The following is a 13,108-nucleotide window of genomic DNA, read 5'->3' as shown; positions in this document are numbered from 1 at the left end:
TAATACATATACATAATAGGAGAAGGATGGCAGAAAATAATGATGGTTGCTTCTAAATTGTAGATAATAGCATTTTTAGTTTTACCTTTATTCTTTTCTATATTTTCTAAACCTACTACAGTAACTATATATTACTTTTATAATTAAAAAAAAAGCACAATGTTGTTTTAAAACATTCACCAATATTCTCTGATATCCCAAGACAGCAAGAAAATTAGTTGAAATGACTGACGTATTCCAGGAATTTCTGTGTAGGTTAGTTACTGTAAATGTCAAGCTAAATACCAGGACTCAGAAAAGAATGGACCACAATGGTTACAATAATTTCACTGTATTAGTGACAGATGTCAAACATGACATTCCTTCTAGAAACATCCTGGGAGAGACATGGACCACAAAGAGTGAGCTGTTTACATGACATATTTGGAAGGAAAAACAGTGAGATGGTGAGGATGTGGGTGCTGAAGCCAAACAGACTCGGCTTGAATCCTAGTTAACACACTTGCTACCTGTATCACCTTGAGCGAGTTAATTAGTCTCCCTCAGATCAGTGTGGTTTTTTTTAGAATATAGGGATAATAACAATTCTCTCTCAGACTTTATGTTTGCATTAGGTATTATACAGTATACCAAGTACTTAGTATCGTGCAGGTGCATAAGTGATCAATAAATAGCAATTATTATTTTTTTGACCCTTCCAGGTAAGCCCACTTTCTAACAACAACAACAACAAAATCATTCTAATTCCTTGATGGGGATTCACCTCTGACCTTTTTATTGAATTTTTCTCCATTGTTTCAAGTTTCTAGTTTACCTACGTGGATGACATGTGTTAGCCCACCCTGTACCAAAAGTCTGTATAGAGCACTCTAACATGGGAATTGGCTCCATTTCAAACACCTGCGTGGGTGGACAACACAACACTGAAAGGGGACTGAAATGCGGGCGCTTTGTTGGAGTTACTTGCAGCCAATTAGAGAAATTTCCTACAGCAGAGAGGTTACCATTCGAAAGTGAGAGACACCTGATGAGCGTGTGTGCATCCGTGTGTGTGTGTTTTCTATCTTCCCAGCACAAATTCATGAAAGCTGTCTTAGCTAACCATTGAGGTTAGAAATTTTCATAAAAAATATTCCATCCACAAAATGGAACGGACGTAGTTACTATCAGGAATTCAAGATGGTTACAAAATAGAAGAGAACTCGTATCTGAGGACTCCCCGTCACACCATCTCCGACAGGAAAAGCAAAACTATCTTTGGCCCGACAAACCAGTGACCTTTATTTAATAATGTGAGGACATAAAAGCAGCTGCTTATTTGCTTATTTATGTAATTGGACGATTTGGAAGGGGGGCCTCTCTCATTATTGCAGCTTTTAAAGGCTCCCCTATAAACCATTTCAGTGCTCATTTTTAGAATCATTAATAAAAATTTAGCTGATAACAATCTAATTCCAGTTCTGATTTGGTTCAAAGACTCGTTTCAAAAAGGCATACTTTTACTTATGTAGATTTACCAGATGGCGCAATTTTAAACTCAGAGTTGCAGAACTAGAAGTCTCTTGGCAACATCAGGCTGTTTATCCTTTGTATACAAAGCATAGAAACCAAACTGCAACTCATGAGAGTCACCAAAAGAATATGAGTCTTAGCTGTGGTTTGGCTACATAATGAGTTGAGCAAACTCATGTCGTCAGACCCAAGTGTATAAGTGTTGTTACAACAAAAAGGTAGTCCATAGCAGCGCACAGGAAGACTTTTTGTTGCGTTAATATGTGATTTGCTAAGTAAACAGTATGTTGTGTTGATGTGTATCCTCGGTAAGAACATAAAAATTTGAACTTCGAAAGATTACAAAGAGTTAAAATAGAAACAAATATTTAGGTAAGAGTGCTGAGACTAAGTAGCACAATTGACTGATTTATTTATTTAGAGACAGGGTCTCGCTCTGTTTCCCAGGCTGGAGTACAGTGGTGCAATCATAGCTCACTGCAGCCTCGAACTCCTGGGCTCAAGTGATCCTCTCACCCCAGCCTCCTGAGTAGCTGGAACGACAGATGCGTGCCACAACACCTGCTAATTTTTTTTATTTTTTGTAGAGACGGGGTCTCCCCATATTGCCCAGGCTGGTCTCAAAGTCTTGGGCTCAAGCAATCCTCCTTCCTCGGGATTACAGGCGTACATCACCACCCCTGCCCCTAATTAAGTAGCATGATTTATAAGGCATCCATTTAGCATTCAATTGATAACAACTTCGTTCTTAAATTTCACTTTGTGTTTTCTTTTCCTTTGGAAGACCTAGTGACCAATGGATTAATCAATAAGCCCCAACCCCTAGAGAATCGAGAGCGGCAGAAGTCATCAGACATCCTGGAGGAACTAATTGTTCAAGGAATAATTCAAAGCCACAGCAAAGTATTTAGAAATGGAGAATCATATGATGTCATGGCAAGTAATTTTGTAATTAACATTAGCTTATAGTTCAAAGTAGCAATAGAATATGATTGATCGCATGTCGTTATTTCCAGCATCTTCGAGTTATAATACAAATAACAGCATGCATCTAAGTCAGATTTTTCTCCCATAAATTCCCCCACACCTCTGCACACAATCCTTCTCTATAGATTCTGGAATTTCTCTAATTGTTAATGATTAATCAATTCAATAGAACATATCTTAAGTTTTACTAAATTTGAAAAACAATAATCCCCATCAAATAACATGCCTTAATTTTTTTCAGCAATTTTTATTATTCATTACGTATGTAATAGGCCTTGTGCCAGGCATTGGGAATATTAAACTAAATTCTGATTTATTCAAGAAGGAAATAGGCCTGTGACAACACAGTTGTTGTTTGTTTGTTTCTGTGTTTTGAGACAGTCTTGCTCTGTCGTCCTGGGTAGAGTCTCTGGCATCATCATAGCCTCCTGGGCTCAAGCAATCCTCCTGCCTCAGTCTCCCAAGTAGCTGGGACTACGGATGTTCGCCACCATGCGCAGCTAATTTTTCTGTGTTTAGTAGAGACGGGGTCTCACTCTTGCTCAGGCTGGTCTCAAACTCCTGACCTCAAGTAATCCTCCCACCTCGGCCTCCCAGAGTGCTAGGATTACAGGCGTAAGCCACCACTCCCGACCATCACAGTGTTTCAGATGATGGATATGCTAATTACCTTGATTTGATCATTACATAATGTATAAATGTATTGAAACATCATACTGTATCCTATATATATGGGCAATTATGTTTCAATTAAAAATAAAATAAAATTTAAAAAAAAGAAAATAGGCCTAAATGCCAAAGCTAAAACAGATATGCTTATACATTTATACATATACACACCCTAAAAGCAAACATGAGGAAATAAATAAAATTCTAGAGATTGTTATACTACTAATTCTTTTTGTTAATTCATCCTGACTACTCTGTCATTGTTTTTCTTTAGTGTGAGTGATATTTTTACCCTGATTTTAACTGGTTTGGCTGAAGTCTTGAGTTCTAAATTTTTAAATAAATTCTCTATAAACCTGTGAAGAAGATAGCAGGTTTTGTCATTGTTGCGTGTCGTCGTTATTTTGTTTGTTGCTTGTTTGGTTTTTACTTTTAAAGCCAATGCTCTCAGGCACCACCATTTGTCCTTGAAGCATAGGTAGAAGAGAGAAGGTTAAAAAAAGGAATAACAAAGAAAAGAAGCTGGAGGAAAAATGAATGGAAAAGAAAAGAAAGAAACAGAAATGGTGGAAATAGAGAACACAAATCCAAGGCTCCTTACTGTTTGTCTATCCCTGTGTTGCAGGGAAAACAGTCCATTGAGAATAAAAAGATGCATTATTTTAAATGAAGTTTTCCACCAAGCAAAGTCACTTCGTGTTTGAATAAAGTTAATTTCCTTCTCCGTGTGTAGGGGATGTTGAGAACTCATGAATAAAAGCTAAAGTGGCATTTTCTTTTGAAAAAGGAAAATAAGTCTTGCAGAAAGTTTTTGGGAGATTTTCAAACCTTATGAATATTACCAGGCTGCCAATAATAAGAGGATGTGGGGGGAAGAGGAAGGTAAAAATGGATCACATAATGGAAAAGATAATGCCAACGTAATAACAGTCTACATTCACACAATGCTATCTGTGATATAAGGCATTTTGGAATACCTTATCTTATCTGGAAGTACTAGAAGAAGGATGGGTCTTTTTAATGTCGAGAGTGTGTAGAGTTGTTTTTCTAGCTGTAAGTGAGTCTCTGGGAGTCAGAAAAAAGAAGGCATGTCAAAAAAAGAAAAGATAGAAGAGTAGTCCAAGTGAAGAGAATAGATTTTGAAAGCATTCTGTAGTTAAGCAATGCCTTCTTAAGGGAAGTGCTTTAGACACATCTTGGTGTTAACACCGGTGGGAATAACATTAAAACATTTCTCAGTGATTCAATTGCCAGAGATGAATGAGTTCTGACTTAGACCTTGCAAAGGAGCAGACAAGGTTAATTAATATAAGCTGCCTTGTGAAAGAAATGTATCTATTAAAAAAATGAAATCTATGGGCTTGACTTTGAATGACATGATTAAGTAAACCAAAGATGAAGACGTTCATATTGTACAGACATGGAATAGTTGTTAGAAGCAGAGTTGGATCATTCACAAAAGGATTTAAATATGACAGGCTGCAAGAATAACACAATTTCTTTTGTTTGTTTTGGTGTTAGGCCACGATATCTCAACAAAGGCCAGGCTTGCAACAGGCCAGAGCAGCAACACACAGAACTTTGTTTTATTGCCCAACGCAGTAGTCCTTGACCTGGCTGTACGCTGGAGTCACCTAGGGAGCTTTCAAAAATCCCAGTGCCTGAGTCCCACCTCGGGCCACTGCCAGGGCATGGAGCTTGGCTTTCACGCTCTCAAAAGCTCCCAAGTGACTCCCATGGGCAGCCCAGGCTGAGACCCACTGCCCTACAGTTTCAACAAATCTGTATACAAAGCTCTTAAATTCATTACCAAGCTGAAAAAACGTACAGCTTTTGAAATCATAGTCCATTCCCCATTCATTGTGAAAGAGAATTCTAAAATATTCCTGAAAGTGTAATATTTCAGGAATAAGGAGTCAAATTACACCCAGGAAGCCTATGGAAATGAAGAAGAGATGCAGTTGCTCAGTGTCACAGATGAAGCCTCTTTTAATTCAGATGTAGCTGAGAATATATATGTGTCAGACACCAGGTGTCTTGCCTATCTGGGGAAAAGTTACAAGGCCAATGTAAAAAGATGAGAATGAGTATGGAAGGACTGAGAGGGGAGCCATGTTAAGAATGCAACTGTGATATTTCGAACTATCTAACACTTTATCTAAAAAAAAAAAGACCAGATATGATAAAATTGGCTAAGAAACAAACCCAGGAGTCAAGGGAAACACAAAGGGGATGGTCATAAAAAGGATGTTGATGTCAGCAGTTACCTCACGGTGGTGAATCTGGTTAGACATGGAAATACTATTTCTTCATTGCTCTGCAGAAAAAAAGTCTCTTAAATAAAAATTATGAGGAAAATAGAATAAATGTGAGACTACTTCAAAAATCAGACTTCTTATGTGGACCAACAGTATACTTAAATACAAGGGAATCTTAGACGTCGATCTGGCCCCTTCTTGGCCAGGTCATTGTCTCTAATTGAGTTATTTCAGTGGAGTGGAAGAAAGGATGCTGGGAAGTGAGGGTCCTCCACCATCTTCTGAATCAGGGGCATCCCCTGTGAGCCAGTCTTGCCCTGGAGGTCCAGGGGAGGATCTGTGTTCACCATGGGGCCCTCTTTTGTCTTTTTGTCTTTATACTTGTCGCATGCTTGCTGGCGAGCACTACAGCGCTTCTACAGTGCTCTCTGGATACCCGGTTTTCAGGAATGTTCATACTAATATATTTTGTGTTTACTAAGAGTTAAAAAGGTATGTAAGAAATATAATATTAAGAAGCTAAATATAAGATTAAGTGAATCTTTCAATGTAGTTTAAAATATTCTAATGAGACTTAGGTGACTATATTATAAATGTGCATTGTTTTTTGGTTTTTTTTAGGGTTGTGAGAAGGAGCGCTCGGTTGCCTTGTTTTTGTTTTTGTTTTTTTATTGTTGTTGTTGTCGAGACAGAGATTCACTCCATTGCCCTGGGTAGAGTGCAGTGGCATCATTGTAGCTCACTGCAACCTCCAACTCCTGGGCCCAAGTGATCCCTCTGCCTCAGCCTCCCAGGTAGCTGAGACTACAGGTGCGCACCACAATGCCTGGCTGGGGTTTTTTTTCCTTTCCTTTTGGTAGAAAGGGGTCTCACTCTTGCTCAGGCTGGTCTCGAACTCCTGAGCTCAAGTAATCCTCCCACCTCGGCCTCCCAGAGTGCTAGGATAACAGGTGTGAGCCACCGCGCCCGGCCTGTGAATACTCTTTATGTACCCATGTCAATATGCATATGGATTGGTGTGGACCACTGTAGAGAGATGTGATGGGCTCTCATTTATCCACAGAGGTTATCATTGAGTTTGTCTTTTATCCCCAACTCATTTCTCCCTGCTTGTTAGCATGTCCTGGGTCTCCCTACACGAAGCTCTATGAATTCTCTGTTGACTCCTCCTGTGTCTGGTCAAAGTTTATTCCCTTCTCTGTGCAACTTTTGTACTTGGTAACCTTCAATGTAGTCAGGGAGTTTGTTCACATCGCATCAGAGCCTCTAACATTATTTGCTGAACCTCATGTGGAGGTTTTAAGGAAGAGGAAGTTGACTGGGTTAGGACTAAATAATGTCAGTTAGTGATCAGAGTGACCGTCCCCAGGAGGTCTAACCTTGACAAAACAGGAATGACCAGATCTCTTACAGGAAGCTTTGTCCTTTTCTATGCACAAGACTCCCTTAAGGGAAACAAAACCAAGGTTCACCCATAGATCGATAGTTAAGAAAGCTTTGAGGAACACACAGTGGATGTAAGAAGTAACATATACAAGTTAGATTGGCTAGAAACAAAACTCAAATCTTATCTTGGCATCTTTGGACTTGGCAGTCCTCTAATAGCATTCTTTAAGAAAATAACTGAACTGGTAACTTTTATAGGCTTTAAGGTTGATTTCTTTTCTTTCCCTTCCTTTCCTTTCCTTTTTTTTTTTAGTTTCTATTGGTAGCATCTCTCTAAGCATAATATGATCATTGTTATCATTTTCAAGTGCCAACATTTGATAATAATGACTTCATAAAATTCAGTGGTAAAGAACCCAGATAACATGCTATGCATCTTTCAATTCCTTTACTTAAAATGTTGAATGCAAGAAAGGACAGGGCGCAAGGGGGAGGAACAACATGATATCACAGGCATCATTTTGTCATTAAGCCACAGGAAGAGGCCATCCAAACTGGAAAACCAAAGTTCTGTGAGAACTACTGATCTCATCATTTTCGTCAAGGTTCAGACTCCTGTGTAAAGAAGACCCAGCTTTTCTTTACTGGATCTTGGATTACTACTTCCATTTTCTCTTAGCCCTCTGCAAGCAAACATTCCTTAAAAAACCATTTTCATACTAATTTCACAGTATGTCTAGTTGAGCCACCATAGCAAGTATGTCCCTCTCTTCAGCAGATGGCTTTTGCCAGCAGGAAGCCTAAGAGCCAATTGTCATAAAAATAATACAAATGGTGGGGGAAGGATGGCTTGCTTTGAGGAACATTCCACTGTTTTCACGTGGTGAAAAACTTCCCACTGCATAAAACTGTCTGATGGCTCTAACGAGCCAAAATGTCAATAAATGTTTTCCCTTCAGAAGATTTTCCTAGAAGCACAGATTTCGAGGCTGAAGGAAGCTTAGCAGTCCTCAGTCCTGTCACTGTTTCAGGAAAAGAGGCGCCTCAGCTGCCACACTGGGTATTAGTGGTGGCCCCAGGGCTGGCTCTCAGGCCTCCTGCTGGCTGGCCTGGGTGTGACAATACCGCATCCTGGTGATGATTTTGTGTGCTGTCATTGAAAAAGTCACTGCTTTTACTGAATGAAAAGTAGTTCCTGTTTACTGAGTGGCTACTATATACTTTCCTTTTCTTTCTTCCTTCCCTCCCTCCTCCACCCCCAATCCTGTGAAATAAGTATTATTAAACCTATTTTTACAAATGAGGAAACTGAAACCACCATTTACAAATCAATAAAGGGGTGCAAGATGAGAAAGAACTGTGGCAAGGACCTAAACTTTGCAAGGGCATGGGCATAGCTAAAAATAACGACAATAACCAGCCACTGTCCCCCTGGCTTTCTTCTCTGTAATTGCTATTCAGGAGTCACATAGCTCATGGTCATAAAGATTCTTAACTTTCCCCATCCATAACATCACCCTTGTGAAACCTAAGGCTGGTTTTTGAGATATCGTCCAGGCCCTGTGTTAGGTAGAATGGCTGACCCACCCAGACCAGTGGCCCATACCGAGGAATTGACTCAACCCCCACCCAGGAACCAACTCAGCAAAAAAGACAATTTCTATACCACCATGTTTTCACCCTAAACCCAGCCAGTTAGCCAACCCAATTGCCTCACCTTTTTCCTCCCAAACTATCTTTGAAAACTCTTTCTCCCAAATTCTCAGGGAGATGGATTTGAGAACTTCCTCCCATCTCCTCACATGGTACCCGTGGTATTAAACTCTTTGCAGTAACCCCTGCTGTCTCAGTGCATTGGCTGCTTCTTGAGCACTGGGCAACGAACCTGCTTGGGCTGTGACAAAACCGTGGCTTGCAGAGTTTAGGGACTCACGGAAAGTCAGTCCATAGCCAAGCCAGGATCCCAACCCGGGTCTGTCTGAGTTCTGATCTCGGGTGTCTTTTTCTACTAAACTAAACTGCCTCTCCTAGTTTGATTTATTTTCTCAGTATCTACAACATTATAGTCTGAAGAGACAGACTTTTAGAAATTATGATGAATATTAATAGCTCCATTGTCTTTAAAAACATCTTTAGAGAAATTATCTAGAACAATATTCAGTTCATTTTATCATGAAGCCCTGCAGTTCATTAAACCTCCTGCAAACCCAGTTGTAATAAATCTGTGTATAGTGACCTAGAGAGATGTTCATATTAAATTAATTGGAGAAAGCAAATTGCAGAGCAGTGTGTATGGTATAATTCCATTTAGGTTCTGTTTAACATTATAGATGTCCCAAATGCATATTAAGTATATAAATACTTGTGCGTAGAGAGTATCTGGAAAGACACACTCCAAACTGTTTAAAAAGGTTCGTACTAAGAAGTAGGATTGGGGGCCAGGTGGTTAAATACAGGATTAGGAGATTATTTATGTATCATTTTAATTTTTCATTTTAATGTACATTATAAAACACTAATTTTAAAAAGGAAAACATAAATTAAAACTTTTCTTTATAGGCCCTTTACAGTAATTTTACTTTTCTTGTAACTAGAAATTATAATTAGAAAGTCATTATTATTGCTTCAAACTGTCAAAAGGGCAGTTGATCCCATGAAATGGGATTTTTTTTCTGGTGTCATGAAAATATTTGTAAAATTCCAGCAGGAAAGGCCAGTACAGAGCTATTGCACAGTAATTATTAATTATCTCTTCCCACCACAAAACCAAAAGTAGCGAAAACTAATCTCTGTTCCAAATGAAAGTAATTTGTAGCTCCTTGAATATTATAAAATCATCAGGTCGAACTTTTCACCTTGAACTGCAGCTTCATCTCTCATTCCTTATCTTTTTCCACCTTGTATTCCTTCTCAAGATTTTTTTATTCTTAGAAGTCTTCTTCTATTTAGTTTCAGCACACCTTGCATTCTCAGCACCTTTTTTGTAGTAGCCTGGTGTTTTAAAGGCATCTAAGAGATTTTATCTTTACGAATTAATTCTGTTGTTATTATTAATAGCTTTCACATTGTTGTTGTTTTTTTAATTTGCCTCTGGAAAGTTTAGCTTTTTAGGATTTACCTTTTCTTTTCATTTTTTTTTTTTTTGAGACAGAGTCTCGCTCCATTGCCCGGGGTAGAGTGCTGTGGCGTCATCACAGCTCTCAGCAACATCAAATGCCTGGGCTCAAGCCATCCTCCTGCTTCAGCCTCCTGAGTAGCTGGGACTCTAAGCGTGCACCACCAAGCCCAGCCAATTTTTCTATTTTTTGTAGAGGTTTCGCTCTTGCTCAGGCTGGTCTCAAACTCCTGACGTCAAACGATCCTCCTTCCTGGGCCTCCCAGAGTGCTAGGATTACAGGCGTGAGCCACCGCGCTCAGCCTAGGATTTACATTTTAAACTGTGTTTATTCTAACTCTCCTGCCTTTCTCCTCTGTTAACGAATATGGTTGTTTTTCCTTAAAAAGTGTGTTCTTCCAGGTGAACATAACTGAGAAGCCGCTGAGAAAGCCACCGGCCAGGCTGAAAAAACTCAAGATCAAAAAGGAAGTGCAGGATTTCACAATGAAGGACATCGAGGAGAGGATGCAGGCAGCAGAGGAGCGCAGGAAGGTACTCAGCGCTCAGGCGCTCTGGGCCTGAGGAGTTCGCTGCACACTAAGACGAGCTCATGTCCGTATTTTGCTGATCTGAGTGCTTCTTATGCTATATGTTTAGTGTTCTTTAAAATTTCCCTTGTGAAGGAATAAAGCAATATCTTGCACTTGGTTGACAGTTACAATTTCATCCATATACCCTAAGTAAGCAACATCCAATTCTGAAAATCAAGTGAAGTATGGTGTTTTCTTCAAATAGAAAAAGGAGCTTAATTGAGTTTAGGGGCAGGAGGAGAGGCAGGGTGGGGGTGTGGTGCTAAGCTGACAAGAGGCCCTGCAGGGCAGCAGACAACAACTCCTTTGGCATTTGCACCTGGGGCTCCCAGAACCCTCTACCAGCCGTTCTGCCTGGACCCAGCCTTCGCAGTGTGGGTCCAGCAGCCTTCGCTTCCCAACTCTCTAGTTGGCCTCTCGGAGCAAGGGTCAGACTCCAGGCTCTGTGAGGTCAGGCCCTGCGTCTGCCTTCTTCGACAGGAGTTTCTCAAGAAGCTTTTGTTACATGACTGATAATGAAATACAGAAAGCCATAAATGTTCATTAACAAGCAATCTTAATAAGAATTTGTAGAAAGTTATTTGAGCTCTTTTTCATTCTTTAATCCTGCTTTTTTAGACTAAAGAAGACAAAATAAGAAAAAGGCTACAGAGCGACCGACTTTTGCCCTCAGCTGGTCATTCGGTTTCAGCCCAGTTGAGCGAGGCTGAGGTTCTGTTTGCCAAAGGACTTCAAACGGTGAGTCCTGCTGGGTTTGAACCTTCGGACCTGCAGGGAGGAAAGCCATTGAAGAGGAAGAACGGTACAAGTGATGCAAGTTCGATTGATGGAAACTACAATCACGAAAGCACTGTGGTTGTGGAGTCAGACATGTCCTACAACCAAGCGGATGACATATTCTAACAAGCCATTTTTTGTGAGTTTCATAAGTAGGCATCCATTCTCCTGGGTTGTGACCTTGTAAGTATGTGTCATGTTCTCTGACTGCCTGACCTCGCTCTATTGGGATTTGGAATGATTATGTGAGCTGAAGGTTAGTTGAGTAAATTAAATGGTCATGCTAGCTAAATAAAAGGGAGGGAGATTTGACCAGTTTAGATGTTATGAGATTGGTATTCTTCTTCATGTGCTTTAAACATTGTGACAGTGTCTTTATTTTAGGAATATTTTCAGCTTACATTAATACGTCTGTGCCAAATGAAATCCTTCCTTTTCACTCCTGTCCTGTGGCTGTGTCCCCACCCCACCCTCATTGGTCCTTTAAGACAAATCGCAGGGATTTGTATTATGTTCATGATCTGTATGCTTCTTACGCTGTACAGCTAGAGTTTTTTTTTTTTTTTTAATTTTCTTGGTGTTACAAAGGAATAAAGCAATATCTTTGAGTTGGTTGAATTGACCAGTTTCATCAAATAGTTTAAGTAAGCAATACCCAGTTCTCAGAATTATATAAAGTATGGAGTTTTGGTCACATGAAAACAGAAAAACTTCAATTGGAGCTGGGATGGAAGGAAGTTGGGGAGACGGGGGATACGCCGAGAGTCGGCCCTGCTGCCTGTGTCTCTCTTCCCTGCAGGCGTCTGAGCTGAGGAGTTTGCTGGCCCTCATCTTATTGGAATTATTGGAATTACACCTTGGTTCTTCCTTCCCTTGCCACCCACATTCAGTCGGTTATCAGGTCTCATGGGGTTACATTCTAAAGGTCTCTTGCATCCATCTTCATACTTTTCTTCTGTCACTACCTAGTTTAGACCACTCCGCCATCGTTCAACTGGGTTACTGCAACAGTTTTCTCAGTCTTCATACAGTAGTCATCTGTTGAAAACCCTTTGCTGGCCCCCTTTTGTTGTCAAGATCAAGTCCAGACTGCTTGGTAAGGGTCTCAGCTTTTATAATTCACCCAAACTGAACCTATTCCAGTTCCTCAAACTCAACACACTCTTTCTAGCCTCTGGGTCTTTGCACATGCTGTTCCCTCTTTCCCTCTCCTCTTCTTACTCTTTGACTTGAAGAATGTCTTCTTGTTTTTCATGTCTCAACTCAGACGTCACTTTCTCTAAGCCCCCCAGTTCATGTTGGTGCCCCTCTCTCAGAGTGACCTTTTGCAGCCTGGACTGCTCGTCTTTGCATTTCTCACCCTGAGTAGGAGCTACCTGATACGTTTCCATCTTTACTGTTGGATATTTTCAGGTCCCGCAGGGCAAGGGGTGGGTCTGCTGTGATCATGGTTGCATTTTTTGTACCTCTGCAAGCGAAATGCACATACTAAGTGCTGTGTGAATATTGCTTTAGTGGGTGCATCAATATGCCTGTATATCCTCCAGAAGCAGGAGGACAGCCCCAGGAGATGGCTTGTTTTCCTGGGAACCGGTGGCTGACAGCAGAGCAGATTTGACTTGAGGGCCACTCAGCATCTCCTGTTTATACGTTCCCTGTGCATATGGACACCTTGTGTTCCCATAGCCTGTAGGACTTCAGACTCTTATAGCCAATAAGGTATGATGATGGAGATGGAGAGAGTAGACGTCTTCTTCAAAACTCATTGCAGAACCAGATTTTAGAGTCAGAATCTACTTCTAACAGCGTGACTGTGGAAAGGCATGCAGGTT

General features: G+C 40.4%; 1 protein-coding gene across 1 annotated transcript in view; it reads left to right on the top strand.

The window, feature by feature from the left end:
• STMND1 (stathmin domain containing 1) overlaps positions 1 to 11,402 on the top strand; it is a 24,129-nt gene extending 12,727 nt beyond the window's left edge. The window contains exons 3-5 of the mRNA XM_012643254.1: positions 2,297 to 2,448; positions 10,330 to 10,461; positions 11,118 to 11,402. Of these exons, the coding sequence (XP_012498708.1) occupies positions 2,297 to 2,448; positions 10,330 to 10,461; positions 11,118 to 11,402 (569 nt within the window). The remainder of the gene's footprint in view (positions 1 to 2,296; positions 2,449 to 10,329; positions 10,462 to 11,117) is intronic.
• The last annotated feature ends 1,706 nt before the right edge of the window (positions 11,403 to 13,108 follow it).

This window comes from Propithecus coquereli, unplaced genomic scaffold (assembly GCF_000956105.1).
Source record: "Propithecus coquereli isolate 6110/MARCELLA unplaced genomic scaffold, Pcoq_1.0 Scaffold194, whole genome shotgun sequence".
NCBI classification, from domain to species: Eukaryota; Metazoa; Chordata; class Mammalia; order Primates; family Indriidae; genus Propithecus; species Propithecus coquereli.
This window is presented reverse-complemented; position numbering and strand designations above follow the sequence as displayed.